Here is a 21839-nt window from a genome sequence, read left to right on the forward strand (position 1 = left end):
GAAGGAGACTCGTGTGTGCAGCAAAGCAAAATAGGTAAAGAAGGGGCAGAAAAACCTACCTAAAGCCCAGGCAATGTATATTGACCAATAAACCCATTGCATATAAGGGAAGGGCTATCTTAAATGAATACCAATGATATTACTATCTTGGGAACCACTATATGCTGTGTGTCATTGTTTTGGTGGAGTGACGGTTTTTCAGACAAATTTGCTCCCTTTAATATATCTATTCAGCAACTCCTGTGGTGAGGCAGTTGCTCTAAAACATGTTTTCTCTTCTGGAAGACTGATCCAACCAAAGGCAATGTCATTGCATTCTAAAAAGTCAGCAACAAGTGTGTGTCCATTCTCAGGAGAGCCAGAAAACAACATCTGTCCAACCTCAAGAATGAACTTTCTAACTTGTCTCCCTCCTCGAAAACCTGGTGGCACCTTATTACGTCTGTCTCTCGAGTATGCTCCCCTTCCATTTATTGCCATCCTCTCTTCAAATGGCACCAGAGCCGACTCCGCTTGTGAGAAGACTGAATGCCTCAGTTCTGTGTTTGCTTCCAAATCTTGAGTCCCCAACCCATCATTCACGGTACCATCCTTCCCTATCGTACCTAAATGCTCCTGGACTCTGTCTTTTTGCACCTGACAAGGTGGTGAAGGTTCTTTCAACCCTTGACTCTCACTCTGCTATTGTGTCAGAGGGAATCACCTGATGTTTCCTAAAAACCTGCTCTGATGCTCTTGCACATACTGTCTCTGCCATTTTCACCCTGTCATTTGTGAAAGCTCATCTTCCATCTACTTGGAAATCTGCCAACATCACTGCATTACAACAAAGGTGCAAACACTGATCCCCTTAACTGCAGATCTCTCAGCTTACTTCTAATCATCAGCTAGGTCATGGAATCTATCATCGCAGTTGATATGAAATCCTTCCTTTTCTCCAACAACCTCATCTCAGATAACCAATTTGGTTTCAGACAAGGTCACTCCACCATGAACATGCTGCTTCTACTCACCCAACAATGGATGGAGGCCCTCAATATCAACCATGAGATTAGGGCTGTCTCTCTGGACATATATCGAGCTTTTGATAGCCTGGCATCCTGCTTTAATCTCCAAATTATCTGCCTATGGTGGAGCAAACGCATGTAATCGTTCAAATGGTGATGCAAGTACGAAAATTGGCAAGAAAATTCTGTTTGGGTCACTTTTGAAGGAAAAAGTGCTGGCCAGTTGAAATTCCAACATGGCAGCCATTTTTCAAGATGGCCGTCAATTTGCTCCAAAAATGCAACTTTTCGGAATAGAAATTGATAGAGTTGTCCGATTAAAGTGATTTTGGTGTGACTTCCTACATTTTCAACCGTGCAGAAACCTTTTCCACAATGAATAAACATATATGGTGATTTTAAAAAATGTTTAATCAACAGACCACAATCAAAATTTGTCCATAGAGTTTGTAGTAATGTTTGCAAAAGAAAGCCGCTGCATTCGACAAGATGCGTGCACATATTAAATCTGCTACTTCATAATATTACCCTCTGTTTCATCCATTTAATAAGGTCGTGAAGTGTCCTGATGATAGTAGTTCCCCAATTTGTCCTGGACCTTGTGATGGTGGTCCAACTAGGCCTGGCAAGTACAGCCACATTGAGCTATGCAACTAAGTCCATTGTGGTAGCATTTACACCTTCCACGACTGCATTCTGTCATGCACCCACATTTGACTAATTCCTGGCAGTTTTTCACAATAGTTGGAAGGGCTGTGATGTAGATGACAAGTTCTGAAAAGGCAAAGAGATACAGTTCCTTGCCAGCAGAGCTTTTGGAACTCATGCTTAAGGACATTAAGATGGTCTTGCTCTCTGTTGTATAATGCTGCAAAGCAGGCAGGATAACTCCTGTGCTACAGCATCCCCAGCAATAAAGGCCCGGTCACACCTTGACGTTTTAGCCAACGTATGCCGATTTTTGAATTTTTTTTCTAAAACGCTGGCACACGTTGAATACGTTATGGGTAAGTTTTGATAACATTGAGAGCACGCTGAAAAACACTGCCATACGTCGTTGTACGTTGGCTTTAAACGTTGTACTTTTTGGTTGTCCTCAAATTTTTTCATGCTTGAAATTTCACGACGTATGCCGGCGTATGACTCACACGTTCCGCTACGCTGGCCACAAGTTGTATGCACGGTCTGCGATCGTTGACAGACGTCAACACATACTACTTGTAAGTTAATCATAAGTTGAGACACGCCGAGGTAATGTTTAGCATACCCGAAACTTATTTCTAACCTATGATTAACGTGTTGTTGGCACGTTACGCGATCGTTGCCACACATCGACAGACGTTACTTTTAAGTTACTCATATGCTGAAAGACGTCGGTATAATGGATCGTCCTTGCGTCAGCGTCCACGGCCACGGCCAGGACACTTATTTGCAGCATTCTTCAAACTTTTCTTCGGCATTACGAGGATGTTCACACTTCGATGTCTAGCTTGGCTATGATTCTAATTGTCCATCGGCAGCGTCTATTTAAAATAGTCGAGTTTGAGCGTTTTAACACCTTCAGAAGAAACGCTTCAAATTTCCAAACCCCGGCGTCAAAAAACAAAGGCGAGTGACAGCAATTTAAATCGTTCATTGTAAACAATGAAAATAGCTGAGTGGTACCGTTTAAAAGTCGTTGAGTGTAAAAAAAATCCAATTGTTGAGCGCAAGCGTCTACTTTCAATAGTGGAGATGCAGCCATTTAAATCGTTGAGTGGCAGCCTATGAACCTACCTGTGGACACGCGGACGCAAGGACGATCCATCATAACCCACACCCTCCCCCTCACACTCACCTCCTACTGCCAACATGAACAAACTACTACTAATACTAATACTAATACTGATACTGATACTGTTACTGCTGACATGGACATCGACTCAAAAAGGACTCGAAAACACTGTTGGGTTCCCCTTTTATGAGCAGCATTTTTATATACCAATTCCCAAAACCGCTGGGAACACGTCTTTATATGGCAGTTGTAAGCTAGAAACACTTTAATTTATTTTTTGTCGACCGGAAGACGTCATTAGAATACGTCTACATACGTCGATGTGTGTTGGGGCTACGTAAAGAATTGGTTCAAAGCACGTCAAACATAAGTTAGAAATAAGTTTCGCGTAAAAAAGACATTACCGCGACGTGTTTCGACTTATGAGTAGCTTATAAGTAGCGTTTGTGGACGTGTGTAAGCGTCCGCATATCGTGTGTAAAACTTATCCCCATCGCATGCGGAACGTGTGTCATACGCCGAGTACGTCGTAAAATTTTGAACATGTTTAAAATTTCTTGACGTACTCTACTTACTACGACGTATGATAGCGTACTTTAGCGTTGTACTCACGTATACCAAACTTACTCATACCGTATTTGACGTGTCCCCAACGTTTTAGACACATTTTTCTTTGGTCGGCATACGTTGGCAAGATCGCCAAGGTGTGACCGTGATGTTGTCACTTCCATTTCTACGGCAGTTATGATTCGAATCGTTGTGCGTCAGCCTTTTAATAGGCTACGTCACGACATCGTCGGCGATGCGTGCAACGCGCTATGCCTAAGTTAGACTATCGTTGGGCATCGGTTGTGTAGGCCGACAACAGGTTCAGCATTCGTTGGTATAAGTTATCTATAACACAACGAAACGTTCTGTGTCCGCTACCAATGCGTTATACATAAGACCAAGTCGCTATGAATACGTCCGAATCTTTAAAAAAAAACCATCAAAAGTTCAACGTAAGCCAGCGTTTTACATAAATTTTAATACGTTGCCATCGCTGGCTAAAACGTCAAGGTGTGACCGGGCCTTTAGCTTTGGGAGGAGCTTTCCACTGTTTAGATTCCTGGCGCACTGATTAAGTCTCTCATTCAATTTCATTGTCATCGCTTGTCTTAAAGCTGATGTTGGAGCCACATTATCACATACAAATCACATTGATGATGCTTGGGAGTGCTGAGAGGTTCTTTGCATCTTGCTGCGGTTCTCTTCTGTGTTTGCAGCAGCAGTAGACATTCTTTTCTGAGTCCTTTCTAGCTTTGTGTTGTTGAACAATAATCTACAGCTCTGATGGTGTTTTGTGCTGCTTCGTGTTCGTCTCAGTGCGTTTTCGATGCCATCTAGTCTTGCAGGATTCAGTGGGATTTGCAGAGCATATATAGCATGAAACAATGGTAAATTCCTTGCAATGTTGCCATAACCAGCACCAGCACAGTCCTGTTCTCTATTGAATAAACTACGTGGTGAAATAAATTTTTTCTTTGTTTCTCTTTCCTGCTGACGGAGGCAACATTGCTCCAGTTAGTTTGCTGTCTTGAATTGGCTTGTGTTTCCATTTTTGGAAATGAGTTAACCAACAGGTCAAGGGCGAGGGTTTACCCTTTTACCACCTTTTACCATATGCACTTTGGTATATGGAATACATCTAGGTTCATGCATTTGCCATACACCTAGCCCGATTGTTCTTCCAATGCCATTTCAATCCAGTGTGATCTGTACACCATCCAGATAACTAAAACCCCATTATCCTTGGCTTGGCTCTCCCGTGCTGGCATATCCTCTCAATTCAGGTGCAGCTATCTAACCTTTGAGGGGTTGATTAGATAGCATTTGAGATATTAACTTTTCGTTAGCTGACATTGAACCCCATGCTAAGTTGAAAAACAGTGAACTATCTCCAGTGTGCCCTGGTAGTGCATGACTCTTCTTTGGTCCATCTTAATCGATCCATGGCTAATGGTTAGAATTCTGTCACTCTCAAGTGACCACAGTTCTTAATTAGAGAAGACACTCTGCATCGTAAGGTTGGAGTTAGACATACTATGTCGCACACAGAGATACTCCGTGTGCTACTCTCACCTAGTTTAGTCCGTGAGCCAATGCAGTGTACCAGGGTGTGGCTGTCACTGTGCATTAACGACTACTAGCAACCATAGGTGTGAGTTGGGTTAGTAGTGAGGATCAGTGTAGGTATAATCCATCCAAAGGATGTGGCTGACTGCTGAAACAAAGGAATTACCTCGACTACTGCTACCCCACACTCCCCATTTGTCTGTAAACGAAAATATAAGCTAGTTTGATTGTGTTATGCAACAAAATAACTCCATCAATTCCTATATTGAAAAGTTGCATTTTTGGAGCCAATTGGTGACCATCTCATAAAATGGTGCCATGTTGGAATTTCAAGTGGCGAGCACTTTTTCCTTGACAAGTGACCCGAAAAGGAATATTTGTGCCAATTTTTGTGCTTGCATCACCATTGGAATGATTTTACCAAAAAAAAAAATCACTCTTATCTGCTCCACTACTCTGGCATCCAAGGCCACAACACACATGGATTACTGACTTCCTCAACTCTCATAGCCAATGTGTGGCTCAAAACGGAAACCTTCAATCTCCTCTCCCTGGCAAGGCTGGAGTGCCCAAAGTCAGTGTTCTGGGCCCAGTCCAATTCCTGATCTTCATCAATTATCTCTATGATTGCAAAATCCTCTTTATGCATTTGTTGACGACTCCACACTTTGGCCTGGCTGCAGACAAGCTCATCCTTCAGACAAGCAGGCTGCTTGTCTCTTCCCTCTTTTCAGACCTTGAAAAAAAATCACAAGTTGGTCAAACACTTGTAATATGTCTGTCAATCCTGACAAATCTCACACTCTCACTATCTCTCTCTCCGAAAGGATCATCTGCCAAACCCTCCCATCTACTTTCTTAACAATCCTCTTGAGGAAGTTGAAATTCAATCATTCAGACTCCAGGGTCTCATTATCAGCAATGATCTTTCTTGGGCAAACCACATTTCAAATTTGGCCTACAAATCAAACAGAAGACCAAATACTGCATTGGAGTCATCAGAAGGAACCCAAAGAAGTAAAGAGCAAAGACGGAGTCATCAGAATGAACCTGGATTGGATTCAGGTTTCAGCCGCTACTCCTCTACCCTCAAACCCATCCAGGCACAGCCAAGTGAACCTTATAGAAAAAATTCTGCAATAATTCACTTCTCCTTAGACAGACAGATAAAGAAAGAGAGAAATAAAGGGCAAAAGAGATAAAAGAAAAGAAAAGGCAAGAATTCAAATAAATGAACAAAATTATGAAAAAAAAAATAGAAAGAAATGTGAAAGGAACAAAGATCAGAGATATGGGGAAGAACCCAGACAGATAGATTTCAGCAGTTACTCCCCAGGCTCAAACACAGCAACATGAACAAGCTACCAGAGGTTCATCGACAGGGAAGCACAGTCCATACAATATCAGCATATGGCATAAACATAATCAAACGGAAGACCAAATACTGCATTGGAGTCATCTGGACAAAGCCAGCCACAGACTGGGCATCCTCTGTCACACACAGTCCTTCCTTGGCACACCTGAACTCCGATCCATCTACAAGGCTTTCATCCACACCTTGAAGAAGTGAGTACCGCTCTTCCCTGTGGGATGGCTCCCCTGCCTCACATCTTGCTCAGCTTTATGCAGTGGAAACCAAGGCCTTTAGGATTATTGGAACCTCCCAAGATGAAGCTGAGTTTATCCTATCACTTCACCATCACAGACAGATCCATTGGTCTCTGCGTCTTCTACCACCTCCTTTCTGGTCTTGCAACCTCTGCTCTTTCTGAGCTTTGTGTGTGCCCCCCCCCCGCCTCCCCACCAGGTTTCTACAGGGCTCACACAGTCCACCATTAACCCCTTCCGGTGAAACTACCGAAATCCAGGATCACTGCTCACCTTCATTCATTCGTTCCCTAATTTCCCCACATGCAGAACCAACTCCCACATTCCCTTCAATCTCATTCTTCCCTCCACGTCTTCAAGACAGCTGTCCACCACCATCTCAGATCGTCCCCAAACCAAAACCATGATCTTTTCTAACCTCGTCAACCCACCGCACCCAACTCCCTCCTCCTTCCAAATTTCCAGTTTTCCCTCCTTGGAGTTTCCTTCTGTATCCATCTTGTCCACCCCATTCATCCTCTTCTGTCCCCCATTCCTCCTCACATCCATTGTTTTGTCCAATTCTCCCTAAATCTTGGCCTTCGGCTCTGCTGTTGGTGTTTCCTCCCTCTCTCTCTGCTGTTCCTATTTGTCCTGTTACGTCATGATCCATTCATTGTACTCACTCTTCCACGAGCCTCGACTATGTATACAAAAAAAAATAAAAATAGATTCGTTGGAGGTCCTGACTTCTGCCATTGTTTTACCTTCGTGTAATACCTCTTTAGACACCTCCTTAGAGGGTGCTAACTTATGGCTGTGGTGCGAGTACGTATAGTCCTGTACAAGTTGTCATTATATGTTTTTAACATGTGAGCGCCAAGTTGAACTTGCCTGAGACATTTACATTATGACACTCTGTGCCAAATTTGGTGATTTAAACTGCCACAATTGTGTGTGTGTGTGTGTGTGTGTGTGTGTGTGTGTGTGTGTGTGTGTGTGTGTGTGTGTGTGTGTGTGTGTGTGTGTGTGTGTGTGTGTGTGTGTGTGTGTGTGTGTGTGTGTGTGTGTGTGTGTGTGTATATATATATGTGTATATATATGTATATATATTCTATACAGAGTCACTGCTCATGGAAGAGCAAGAACACTTAATGAACCAGGACGCAACAGAACAACAGAACAAAAGGAACAGTAGAGAGAGAGAGAGAGAGAGAGAGAGAGAGAGAGAGAGAGAGAGAGAGAGAGAGAGAGAGAGAGAGAGAGAGAGAGAGAGAGAGAGAGAGAGAGAGAGAGAGAGAGAGAGAGAGAGAGAGAGAGAGAGAGAGAGAGAGAGAGAGAGAGAGAGAGAGAGAGAGAGAGAGAGAGAGAGAGAGAGAGATAGAGAGAGATAGAGAGAGAGAGAGAGAGAGAGAGAGAGAGAGAGACAGAGAGAGAGAGAGAGAGAGAGAGAGAGAGAGAGAGAGAGAGAGAGAGAGAGAGAGAGAGAGAGACAGAGAGAGAGACAGAGAGAGAGACAGAGAGAGAGAGAGAGACAGAGAGAGAGACAGAGAGAGAGACAGAGAGAGAGAGAGAGACAGAGAAACAGAGAGAGAGAGGGAGAGAGAGAGAAACAGAGAGAGAGAGGGAGAGAGAGAGAAACAGAGAGAGAGAGAGAGGGAGAGAAACAGAGAGAGAGAGAGGGAGAGAAACAGAGAGAGAGAGAGAGAGAGAGAGAGAGAGAGAGAGAGAGAGAGAGAGAGACAGCCAGACAGAGAGAGAGAGAGAGAGAAAGGTTGAAGGACAACATAGAGGGAGACGGACAAATAATGGGTATGGTGAGGAATGAGGGAGACGAATGAGGGGAAGGGGAGAATGCATGGGGTGGACAAGATGGATGCAGAAGGAAACTCTCAGGAAGGTAAAACTGGAAATTTGGAAAATAGGCGGGCTTCGGGGTGGGAGATATTCTGCCATCAGACAAACCCACAGATCGCAATATTCATGCACCCAGCCTACGGCTGTGGAACGAGTTGGAAAATAGCCAGAGAAGGATAGCAGAGAGAACATTTACGTTTGTTGTAAAAGGGCTGGACTATATTGCAAGTACCTTGATCATGTGTAACCTTTTGAATTACCCTTGCACATTTATCACGCCATTTCATTAAGAGCCCACATGGTTTACAATTGGTGCTGGAGACAAAGTAAAACGAACTTACTGCCTCCATTGGGTGATTAGATCAAACAGGATCCGATGTTTTAAAATCTCTGCTTCGGTGTGTTGTGTACTTTATGGTGCTATTTCTGTTTTACAGCTATCATGTATGAAGCTTTCCCATGAGTCTTGAATCAAGTTCACAAACTGTCCATCTCTCAGTCAATAAAAGGACAACAAAACAACAATGTGAATGATGAAGAATATAACCTTGGTATTTCGAGTCACCATGCCAAAAAGAACCCACAAGAACTCTGGCACCAAAAGCCTCTCGCTCCCAATCAGGCTGTTCAGCACCCACGATACGTAGGCCCCGTGAAAGCAGACCCACGTCAGCAGCTAACGTGTACACCTGAGCTTCGTCAGGCAAACTGTGCTTCTCACCTAGACAAATAGCAAGGCAGAAGCATTCTGGTTACGTGTCCTGCTTTACGTCAGCCATCATGTCACCAAATCAATCATTCATGATAATGTTTAACGCTTGAAACCAAATTATTATCAACTGACAAAATAAAAAGACAGTACAACAAGCCTTTTATTGAGAAAAATCGAAGCACTTGTAGTCGTAGTCTGTCATGTGCAAGTGAATGGACATGGTGATAAGGAAAAACAACTCTGCCACTGTGAGGGATTCTGGGAATGCCAGCCTCGGCTGGGTGACTGGGGCTCTCACCAATGTGTGTGTGGTTGAGCGGATTATCCAGGGTCAGGATCAATCCGTAAGTTGACACTGTTTTGATCCGGACTGTCTCTGTCTGCCAAGCGTCGTAACTTGTGGTGCTGACCACAATCTCATCACCAGCCTATAGACACCATGGTCAAGCAGTTCGGTGAAAGGCAAGCAGGTAAACCTAATCACACACCTTTTAGCTTCACATGGAAATGGAAGAGTTGGAAGAGAAACACTCCAGCATTAATGCATAACTCGTGTGCCATATTTCTATCACATATGCAAATATTGTGGGATTATTGACACCTTCCTTCCCCCTTCCCGCTCCTTACTCATATGTCCCCTTGCCTCACCCCTCCCCCCCCTAAGTTTATTTCTCTCCTCCCCCCACTCCTCTCACCTCCTTTCTCTCTCTCTCTCTCGAATCATCCACATATCCCCCACTCCCCCACACCCGTCCTTTCCCAGCACGGTTGTTGCTGCAGTAACATAATTAGGTGATCTTGATCCATCTTGACATTGTAACCATCTTGATGTACGGGAAAGTCACATTGGCTGCAGAGGACTTTGCTCAGATAATGAAAGCACTCCAACTTTTCATGGCATTTCCCAATTATCACACACACACACACACACACACACACACACACACACACACACACACACACACACACACACACACACACACACACACACACACACACACACACACACACACACACACACACACACACACACACACACACACACAGTTTGCATACAATGTTAATGGTATCCATGGTATAACAATTACAGAGCTCTGTTTGATCTTCTACCCTGTTGTATTTGGAGTTATACGAATTGTTATAGTTGTTGTATAAATGTGGTAATTGACCTTACACATAGTTAAAATTACCCCCTACTCACCTGCCATCCAACTGGCTTGTCCAAGTACAGCAATGAGGAACCAGCGCGTGCTGTCCTTGCAAGTTTTGCACGATATTCGCTCACGTTTCGTCCATGCATATCCAGTCCTCCGAATACACCTACAATATGGAAACACATCACTCTTCAATTGCAATTTTACAAAACAATAGACTGTTTAGATGTCACATGAACATACAAACTAAACGAAACTATACGTTGTTCATTTAATTGACATCTGCAAACAATGTCTTGGGAAGAGGTTAGGACCAGTGTGGGCCCATTGAGGAAGAACACCGGGAGAGTGGTTAGTGATCAAAGTGAGATGGCAGGCTTATTAAACAGGTATTTTGCTTCAACTTATACACAAGAACAGTCAGGAGAATTGCCAATAGCTGAGAGTATTTATCAAGGAGGTGAGGAAGGGCTTTTACAGAAGATCCAGGTTGGAGTGGAGGAAGTAAAGGAAGAGCTCGGAAATCGAAGAGTAGATAAGGCTCCGGGGCCAGGATAATATGTACCCAAGAGTATTGAGGGAGGTGGCTGAGCAGGTAAGTGAGATGTTAACGGATATTTTCAATAGTTCTCTGGAGTCAGACAGGTACCGGAGGATTGGAGAGTTGCAAATGTAACACAATTATTTAGGAAAGGATCCAGAGAATTGGGAAACTATAGACCTGTTAGTTTGACGTCAGTTGTGGGGAAGGTGTTGGAGACATTAATTAGGGACCAGATGAGGAACCATTTAAATAAATACAAACTAATTAAAGTTAGTCAGAATGGGTTTACCAAAGGTAATTCCTGTTTAACAAATCTTTTCGAGTTCTATGAAGCAGTGTCTGAATGGGTGGAGGAGGGAAATGGCAGTGGACATAGTATATCTAGACTTTAAGAAGGCATTTGATAAGGTACCACATCGGAGGTTGTTAGCCAGAGTGAGGGCTTGTGGAGTGGCTGGTCAGGTAGCTAATTGGATTGCAAACTGGCTTAGTGGTTGGAAACAAAGAGTGGCTGTGAGTGGGAGGATGTCTTGCTGGGAGGATGTAAGTAGTGGGGTACCTCAGGGATCAGTACTCGGACCATGACTATTTATTATTTACATCAATGATTGGATAGTGGGGTGAAGAGTAAGCTTTCCAAAATTGCAGATGGCACAAAGCTTGGAGGTAAGGAGGATATCAGAGGGGGTGGTGATCAGATTCAGGAAAGTATTGATACTTGATTGGGTAATAGATTGGGCAAAAGATTGGCAGATGTAATTTAACCTTAGCAAGTGTAAGGTGTTGGGGGTGGGAAAGAACAATGAAAATAGAGATTACAGGATGCAAGGGGTAATGGTGGATCGTGTCACACAGGAGAAGGATCTGTGGGTGGTAATAGATATGGGAGGTAAGCAGCAGCACAGTGCCAGGCAGCTACAGGGAGAGCAAATATGGTTTTCGGATGTATTCGGAGGGGGATCAATGATAAATCAAAAGAGGTGGTGTTAACATTGTCCAGCAATTTAGTGAGGGCCACATCTAGAATATTGTGTGCAGTTCTGGTCACCACAACTTCGGAAGGACATAGATGCCATAGAGAGGGTTCAACACAGGGCTACTACATTGATCCCGGACTTAGTGAGACTTAGCTATGAGGAGCGGCTGAAGGAGACAGGGCTTTATCCACTAGAAAGAAGGTGGTTACGAGGAGATATGATAGAGATGTTTAAGATAATGAAAGGTATAGATAAAATAAGTGCAGATGAATTATTCAACAGAGTAGACAGTGATAGAACCAGGGGTCATAGCCTGAGAGTAAAGAAGAGGAGAGTTAAGACAGTAGTCAGGCAGGGGACGTTCACTCAGAGAGTAGTTAATGCAAGGAATGGTCTCCCTGGAAAGGTAGTGGCAGCAGAAAAAGTGGACAAGTTTAAATTGGAATTAGATTGGTACCTGAAAGTTATGGAGATAAAGGGGCATGGGGATGTTGGCAGGACTTTTAGGCAGTTTGAGAATTGATGGGTGATTGTGTGCGTGTGTACGGAGTACTGTTGGTGTGGTTCTCATCAAGGAGTGTTGTGTGGTTGATGTTGTGTGTTTTTAACCAAGCCCATGTCCCCTCCCCTGAGGAGAAGAAATATATATATAGATATTTACAAAAAAAAAATACAAAAACACTTAGAATAAATAAATTACTTAATTTTGCCTTTTCTTTGTTGTATCTGGTGTTGATAAATTGGTGTGGTGTTGTCACGTGGGTATGATGGACTGAATGGCCTCCACCTTTGTCTGATTTCCTTCTATTTCCTTGTAATATATAATTTTACTGAAAAAAAGTTTGTTTCAAACTATTTTCCCTTTTAGCTTAATTATTTTCTCCAGAAGGCTGAAGCAGACAATTGCAGCTGTAAAAATACAAGCTTGTTTCCTGGGGCAATCCAAAGAGTTCATTGATCATTTCATTTTCATTAACTGTGTTTTGTTGTTGTCAGTATAATTAATGAAAAAAGCAGAATCATGAAACTTTATCATTTTGAAGTCACTTATTGCTTCAAACTATTGACTTTCATTACTGAAAAGTTTCACTCTTCACACTAGTCCAGGCAGCACAAGAAGTGACCTTTCTGAAGGCTACCTGAACTTGAAAGGACGTAATAAAGGAAGGACGATGAAGAAAATTACCAATGGCTTTAGATCCAAGATTTCCCCCACCAGGCAGTAGCCAATCCTGTGTGTGGTGGTTGCCCTCCAGGAATATTATGGCCTCACCATCAAATGGATCGTTCTCGTAGCCAACAACCAGTCGTCCCCCCTGTAGCACCAAATTGAACAAACAAATATTTTTACTCTTAGAAACATCAAAAGTATTAATACTTTATGCAATACATAGATGTGCAGCCATGTTGAAAATCCCGATGTAAGAATTTGCCTAAATCTTGTGAACAATTTCCGAAATTGAGCTTCAAATATGTCCTTTGTTCTTATGGTTGAAAGCTCACCTGGATGAAGAGGTAAGTAACCCTGAGCTCCACAGGTTTGTCACCATCATTCCAGATATCATCAGCAATCTCAAGCACACCAAAAACGATAAGCTTGTTGAGTGTTGGAGGATGGATGTCCATGACAAGCCAACAGCCTGCAAAGTAAAACTGTGATGAGGTCATGCAGAACAGAGTAATCTGAGACCAATTGATTTCGAGAAATTCTGGTGGCAGGGCAGCCCATTTGATTGTCATATGTTTGAGTCTGAGCTGGTTCTAGGTTTGTTCCACAAGGGAGACTCAACTTGTAAGAAAGAAAGAAAACTGCTGTCTTTATGTGATGTCAGCGAGAGGTAGAGCTACAGCTCCATTAAGTTCCACATGGTGAGCTTCAAATATCAAACCAAAAATGGAATATCAACTCTGTGTTGTCTATGACAGTAGGAGTAGGAATTTACCAGCAGGGACTATTACATCTTCACCCTCTGCAGGAGTCTTGTTTCTGTTCTCTTGGGAATGTTTCCAGAAAGTGTTGTTGGACCACAAACTGGAGAACACAAAAACACATTTGGAGTGGGCTATTCAGTACTCCCAGCTGAGCACAGAGCTCCTGTTGTTTAGATCCCAGATTAAAATCTCATACACAAAGCTCATTTGTTCATTATCTACCAAAAACTTAAAATTCATGGTAATGTACACAAATGTATCCTAATGTTATGTTTTCCAAAATGTTGTACAATCCAGGTAATATAATTATTAATTGTTATTATTAGTAGTAGTAGTAGTAGCAGTATTGCAAGTAATGGTATTAATACGCAATTGGTGAGATTCGTGCTTATCTTACTCGTAGCTCGAAGGACGTCCTGAACTAGATGGTGGTTGAGGAGAGGGTGCTGCTGGAGGTTGGCAGGTCCGATAGAAGCATCGTTGTACTTGCAGTTTCACACTTTGATCTCGCTCATTTGGATCTATTGAGCCTGGATCCAGCTGACGGCGTGGACTTGAATCATTCCCCGTCACTGAACATAAGATGTACCGCAGTCATTTCAGGACAATGCAAATATCAGCAAAGTAAACAGCGTTACAGCGAAGCACCATCTTAAAATGCATTACAATGTCTTTTGTCACTGCTCTTATAACCACCGATGCAGCTGAAAAGACGTGATGGAGTTTCAAACATTTAGGTTATAAATTAACTTATCTTCATTCTTCACTCAGATATCTCTGACTTTATAATTGATTTGCCATGCTTCTTTTTGTTGACCAAGCACGAGGCATTGGGTTGATGAAGAATAAAAGTGCTTAAGAATTACTCCGACCTGAAAATGTTTGCTTTCGAAGCATGGCTATTGGGTTTATTTGGCAATCCCTGACTCCAGTCAGAATAATAGGACCACACGTCCTGAAGCTCAGCTGGATCAGGAGCAACACTCACTCAACCCCCCTCCCCCCCCGCAGACCCTCTTAGACCTTGATTGTTTGTTTTTTTTATGCCATGAACAAACTTTGATACATCATGGGTAATGAAGGTCGTGGTGAAGTTTCAGTGAAATCGTGTGTTTGGTTCAAGTGATAATGACTGAAGTGTTTATGGACTCACTGACTCACTGACTGATTGACTCACTCGCTCGCTCGCTCACCTGTGGACACTGCTTGATCGCATAAGCTCACCTGACAAAGGTCCAGGTGAGCTAATAATTGCATTTGTTTGATCAACAATAAACTCTTCAACAGAGGGCTTACAGCTATATTATTTTTTTCTGATAGATTCTCAAAACACTCCAAGATTATTTTTACACTTATTTTGTTTTGTCAGTTGACCTGTCAGCCTTTGTAGTCTTTGCTTATAGTCCTGGAAAGTGTTCCATAAACCACTAGAAGGGCACTCTGTGGAGTGCATATCTACACCACGTAATGCCTGATCCATGAGAACATATCAGGCCCGATACATTTTTGAAATATCGTTTTTGGCCTCATCTCTCAATGGTGAAGAATCACTTAGAAAAGTCTAGTAGTCGGATCCGGATCCGGATCGAGATCTTCACCAAGGTCGAATCAATTCTTCCTTGTCACACGCACAACCTGTTTCATGCTATATATCGGTTTAGCCTTGTCTGTCAATGGTGAAGAATCACTTAAAAATTATCAGATCCGGATCTGGATCCAGATCTTCACCAAAAGCTCATCAGTTCGCCCTTGTCACACAACGAAACTGTGCACAAAATTTCATCCGGATCCATCGACAACCTTTTGAGATATCCTGTACACAAATAGACAGACAAACAAACAGACAGACAGACAGACAGACAGAAAGGGGTGAAAACATAACCTCCTTCACCTTCGGTGGCGGTGGTAATAAACACCCTGGTGATGTCCCTGTACCTACCCCACTGTTATTTACTCCCTCCCCTCCCTCCCTCAGTGAAGTTCAACCAACAAACTGATAGACTGCATAATGTGACTTGATCTCATGCTGATAGAGCACTTGAGGCATGATTGGACAAATGACCCTTTCCTGTGTCCAATATCCTTGATCATCTCTGTACATTTAATGCCATTCTTTTCTGTCTCGTTTGTGCTTTATTTAAACAACATGGAGCATGTTATGTCGATTTCTTTCTTTTTTTGTTCTGTTGATAGAAATCGAAATGTTTCCAATATTTATGGCACTAATTATTATCTTGAGATGATTTTAATAGCAAGTAACAAAGTAACAAGCAAGTAACATGCTTCATTCTTTCATTCCTCTTTTTTTCCCCTCCTTTGGAATAAACTCCCTCACTCTATTCAATCCCATTCTTCCCTCCAGGACTTCAAAACAGCTGTTCACCACCATCTCTTGCTGCCCTCATCCAAAACAACGATCTTTTCTACCCCCGTTAATCCACCCCAAGCCCACTTCCTTCAAATTCCCTGCTTTCCTTCCTGAAAGTCCCTGTAATGTCCACCTTGTATTCCCCATGTTCCCTGCCCCATCCCTCTCCCTTCCACAGACCTCCTAATGTCTCTGTTCCCCACTGTTTTGTCCTTCCCACTCCCATTTACATACATGTGCACACATAGTTTTTAGGGTGTCCTCATGTTTTTGCTCATCGATTCTGATTCTGATGTACCATAGTCTGTTACAGAGCATCGTTGCTGCAGAGGTTATACTGGGTGGTTTGCCATTGCCTTCCCAGCAGTAGTAATGGCAGGAATTTGGAATTTGGCCATGGTGCTGGCGATAGCTTCACATACTCTTCACGATGGACAGTGCGAGATCTTTAACGTTCATCCAACCAAGGGATGGCACACACATTGATGAATCACCACCACCCTACCTGTGAAACACTGGGATAACAGTTTATAGCTTGGTCGAGATTCAAACTCAGGCTAGATAGCTTCGAGATGAGTGAGTGTGTGTACCGAGCTCGGTCATCCTGCCAGCCATGCTCGTAAATACTACTCACTCACAAAAAATGAAGCAACAACAGTTTCTACCTTTGCATTGTTTTATGGTTGGTTCAAACATCATAATATTCTGCTTGAAGAGGACCGACAGATTGATCTGTACACTCCAAACACAAACATGATATCAGTGGAAGCCAAAGTTAAATTTTCTGGCCAAAAAACAATATTGCTGTCTGCAACGAGTGCTTCTTGGCAATGACCCCTTATATTATACAAACAAGTTACATTGGCAGAAATGCTGTTAATAACGCATGTGACCAATACTGACCACAATACATATTTGTACATGTATTGTCATCGACCAAATCAGACAAACTAACTCTCACTGTGGGATGTCGCACCATTATTCAAGCAGGGCCCCCCTACCGGTTGACAGAGAGACTGCACACTTCCCAACCACAAATATACACCCTTAGGATGTACCAAGAATACTAAATTGGATTTAAACTCAGAGATAATGCAAGTTATGTTGTGCTCTTGTGGTGCAACGCTGACATGGGCCAACGTGTGGATGGGCTTTGTCACCAATAAGGATAAAGTTTGGACCTTGCTGTTCGGCCAGAGGGATGCCGAGACAAGTAATGATCATCCCTGTCTTGATACAGCTCAGAATGATGCCAAGATCAGTTATTCGGTAAACTCAATAAGGTCAACAAGATTAGTTGTTTGATTAGACTCGGTGGTGTAATGGTTCGAGTGTACTCTCTGAGTCTTGGACAGCTCTTCAAACCCCGGTGGTCCTACCAAATAGTTAAAAAAAATGGTATATGCTGCTTCCTTGCTTGATGTTAAGCATTTAGAAAGATAGGGCATGAACAACCCCATAGGTTTGCATCCGTGTGTGTGTGTGTGTGTGTGTGTGTGTGTGTGTGTGTGTGTGTGTGTGTGTGTGTGTCATATAATTATGACGAACAGAGATAAAAATAAAATAAACCAATGTCACCCACAGGATTACCCGTATCTTGCCAAAAGATGACCACGTGTGACTTCTTTAAGGTCACACTGAGGTGAACAGAGCTGCTATCCACCAGGAGCGACTCCTTGAGGAATATCTGCCTACGAGAGATTCCGATGAGAATCGTTCTACAGAGTAACCATGAAAAATATGCGTTTGCCTCATAACGTCACCAAATGACGTCATAATGTCTCAAGCTTGACATATCTAGAAAGCACTCATCGGGGTGTTCAATTTGAGGTACGACATGATATGGTTCCTAAAACTTGAAAATTTGACCTTGGGGTCAAATATGTTTGACCTCAGGCGCTAACCATGAAGGTCAAGGCCAATCACCACCAAAAATTAATCAGCTGAGCGCCAGACCATGAACTATATTCCCATGAAGTTTGAAGACGATCCGATCAAAATTACTCAAAAAATAAGGGTTTAGTCGACTCCCCTGATTTGCGCCAAAGTGACCTTGACCTTTGACCTTGACCTTCAAAATTTTGTGCACTGAAAGGGACCTCTATAGGCCTCTGATGTGCGAAGTTACAAAAATTTCCGATGATAACTGTGCTCTGCAGAATTTTTTATACGTGATTACAGACAAAAAAAAAACAAAAAAAAAAACATACAAGCTGACTAACATATCTTGCAAAAACTTCGTTTTGGCAAGATAACAACAAGATGAACAGTATGTGGCAGCTCCACTTCGAGTCTTAGATATTGTTTAAAAAAAAAAACCCTCAAATGCCAGCCCACACCATCGGGCAGAATGAAGAACTTATCCTTGCTTCCGAAGAATTGTGTCGATCTGCGTCGGTGGACAGGTAGAACAATGGATGGAATCAATGGCGTGTTAATCAAAGTATGCTAATGGGAAGCAAGGATACGCTGACATTTTGGTTGTTAGCCCTTTGTATGAGCAAAAGAGAGAGATATCAATCTGCATCAAAGCAAAAGAGGAAACACTCCAATGAAATGTCAACACCAGAAACATCAGCTTCTCTTCCCACGGTGATTATCATATCTCGATCAAATTTCATTTCTTCCATCGATTGTTCTACCTGTCTGCCAATGCACATCGACCTCAGTCCCTTACGACCACCAACCCCAACATCCTGAGACTCAAAATTGTAATCAAGGAGCTGCTCCACAAATTTTTTTTTTTTTTTTTTTTTGCTTTTCCATTGTCAGCAGCGATCCAACATCCCGTTTCGCCACACATCTTTGCCTAGACAAGGTTTTACAGATACATCAAATTTCAGTGTAAAGAGCAAAGCCTTATCTTCAGGGTGATACAAAGACCCACCCCACATCAACCTTCACCCTCTCCTGTCTCCCACTTTTGCTCCAATGAAGGATTAACACTTGAGATGTCAGCAGCTTCTCCTTGCTTCACGCAGTGTTTAGCATGTTCTGTTGATTATACTCCGCCCCTACAACCCCCACCCACCAACCAGACTGATCAAGCTGCTTAATGGAACAATTAAAAAATTATTTCTGACCTTTTCACCAGATTCTATCACATTCATAGTTTAACTTTAGGCAGAATCTAAATGTGTTGGTGACATGACTCCAATGGTTCAACCTCTAGTTGTGATGTTGTTGCCAAATGCATCTGCTTCTGTTGATGGTGCTGCGCATGAAGGATGCAGAGCAGTAATCTTATGGACATCATCCTACTGTCATTAAAACCTGTCTTAATGTCATGAGTCCCAATTTGATGGTTCATTGCTTTTTGCAAGTTATTCTGGAATGATCATACATAATGAAAGGAAGTTCTTTCTGGCAAGGGTGACAAGAAAATCCTCATGAAGGGGTTGTAAGCCTTGGACAACCTGATTGATGTCTCAGGATGAACTGTCCAAGTCGAATGGCACATTGTCAGTGCCCTAAGAATCATATCGCGACGAACATTGCACTGGGAAGCAACAGCAGTCGGAGTCTTCAATCCTTGAGCCATCCCGATAGCGTGAACCAACTCATTTGATGTAAAATAAGACCGGGCCACTTCTAAACTGGCTTAGGCCACACGGGTGGCCAATTTATAGAGGTTATTGATGTGGGTAATGGACAGACATTTATGCCAATTCCAAGGGAGACGTAATTCGCATGCAAATTTCCAAGATTGCTCAGTTTTTAGTGGCGATAATTTTAACATGAAATGTTACACATCCAATTTCCTGATCCCATCATCAAGCCACCTAACTAGAATATGGGAAAAATGAGTCAGGACGAAAATCATAATTTACAAAATTAATCATGTTGCCTTTGAGTATCGTGTTGTCAGTCAGGTCAGGTCAGGATAGATCTGTGACCTGCTATAGGTACCATGTAAACCTGTACTAACCTGTTCCATGGTCGGGTTGTCGACGACTCAACCGTCTCCCCCACCAGGTTTTCTGGTGAGGAGGGTGTTTGGATATGGACACCCAGCAGGATTAAACACAAAACCTGTCAAAGGGCGGAGGAGCTCCTTGTGAGCCAACGGCCATCCATATCTAGTGCCCAACTGTGTCTGCGGACGTCCTCCGGCAGTTGGGTTACTTCTTATTAGGAGGTTGGTGGCAGGATTTGCACTCCGGCCACCGTAAAACCCTTCATTCCGCAAAACACAAAAACGCAAATAAATCTGGGGACCCACTCCGTGGGAGTACCTCCTGTGCAGCTTCCCTTCACAGGGCAGCTCACCGGATGACGGGATTGGGGCAAAACCTTCGGGACCTCCAATCTTTGATGATAGAAGGGAAACCACGGGGTAATGTTCCCTGGGTCAGATTGTGGGAGAGTGTGTCAGAGTTATGCTGAGGTATCGTCCACCAGACGGCGGTCTCTTAGGGTTAACCTGAGGCGGTCCCTTCGGGTGGGTGCCTGGAATGTCCTATCCCTAACAGAGGATGATCACCTGTCTCTGCTATCAGCTGAGCTCAAGCGTTTGGACATCAGTATTGCAGCTCTCTCTGAGGTTCGGAGACCGGATTGTGGCGAGATCATGGTGGGTGGTTACACCTACTATTGGTCTGGTCACTCTGATGGTTACCATACCCAAGGAGATGCTGTAGCTGTGTCCAATAAGCTGACCCCAATGATAAGTGAGGTAACACCGGTCAACGAGCGTATTATGAGATTAAGGATTCGTCACTCCTTCGGTGTCATTTCCCTGGTCTCTGTTTATGCTCCGACTGAGGCGAGTGATCTCACCGTGAAGGACGCATTCTACGCCACGCTCGAGTCTGTGGTTGATCAGTGCCCCAGACGAGATCATCTTCTAGTCTTGGGGGATTTCAATACATCGACTGGAACTGATAGGGATGGTTATGAGATGTGTGCTGGTCACCATGGGTCAGGAACTATGAACCAGAATAGCACTAAGTTCCTTGACTTTGCAAGAAGTCATGGACTTAGGGTGGCTGGTTCATGGTTTCAGCGCCCACAAGCTCATCGCTGGACTTGGTATTCCAACGCTGGCGGTGTGGCAAAGGAGATTGACCATGACATCATTGATGGTCACTGGAGGATGATCCAGAACTGCAGGGTCTATCCGAGTGCTCAGTTCCTCAATACTGACCACCGGCTTGTTGTAGCAACTCTGAAGTTGCACCTTAAATCCAGAAGAATGGTACCATCCCAGCCTAGGCTGGATGTTGGCAAGCTCAGGGATGAGAGAGTAGCTGAGGAGTTTGCGAACAGGCTGAGTAGAGATTTTGGGGGTCTGGGTGCTTTGGGAAGTCCTGAAGAGTTGTGGAGCACCTTCAAGACCACCGTCCTTGATGTTGCCGGTGGATGTCTTTGAACTCATCGCAGGGCAAAGAAGAATTTTGTCTCTCAAGGGACACTGGATACCATTGACCAGAGTCGCAGGGCCAGGCTGAATGGCACAGCTGAGCTGTTCAGGGAGCTGAGGCGTAAAACTGTGCGTGCGCTAAGGGTGGACAAGGAGGCCTGTGTGCGAGGAATCTGTGAGGGGGTAGAGCATCACCTGTGGTCAAGTGATTCTCGTCCTGCTTACAGTGGAATTCGCGCATTGCGATCATCCAAGCCCATCCCTTGGTGTACTGCAGTGAGAGCAGAGGGTGGGAGGCTCTTGACAGTGGAGTCCGAAGTGAAGGCCCCCTGGGCCGGTTACTTTTTAGCAGTTGTACCAGGCTGATCCACCAGCTGTCGAGTTGGATTTGAGGGGTGTTACAATCCCTGTTGCTGACCCTCCAATCAACTGTGGTCCACCTTCGCTTGT

General features: G+C 43.5%; 1 protein-coding gene across 3 annotated transcripts in view; it reads right to left on the reverse strand.

Moving 5' to 3' along the window:
• PKHD1L1 (PKHD1 like 1) overlaps positions 1 to 21839 on the reverse strand; it is a 314599-nt gene that overhangs the window by 84908 nt on the left and 207852 nt on the right. For all 3 annotated transcript variants that reach the window (XR_015050730.1, XM_085852211.1, XM_085852212.1), the window contains exons 53-59: positions 14057 to 14231; positions 13671 to 13759; positions 13231 to 13367; positions 12914 to 13043; positions 10254 to 10372; positions 9351 to 9480; positions 8888 to 9061 (exon numbers count right to left, since the gene is read on the reverse strand). Coding sequence is in view for 2 of the 3 variants with exons in the window: in XM_085852211.1 (XP_085708337.1) it covers positions 8888 to 9061; positions 9351 to 9480; positions 10254 to 10372; positions 12914 to 13043; positions 13231 to 13367; positions 13671 to 13759; positions 14057 to 14231 (954 nt within the window). In the remaining variant the exon portion in view is untranslated. The remainder of the gene's footprint in view (positions 1 to 8887; positions 9062 to 9350; positions 9481 to 10253; positions 10373 to 12913; positions 13044 to 13230; positions 13368 to 13670; positions 13760 to 14056; positions 14232 to 21839) is intronic.

This window comes from Eptatretus burgeri, chromosome 13, assembly GCF_056783735.1.
Source record: "Eptatretus burgeri isolate ZD-2024b chromosome 13, Ebu_testis_v1, whole genome shotgun sequence".
NCBI classification, from domain to species: Eukaryota; Metazoa; Chordata; class Myxini; order Myxiniformes; family Myxinidae; genus Eptatretus; species Eptatretus burgeri.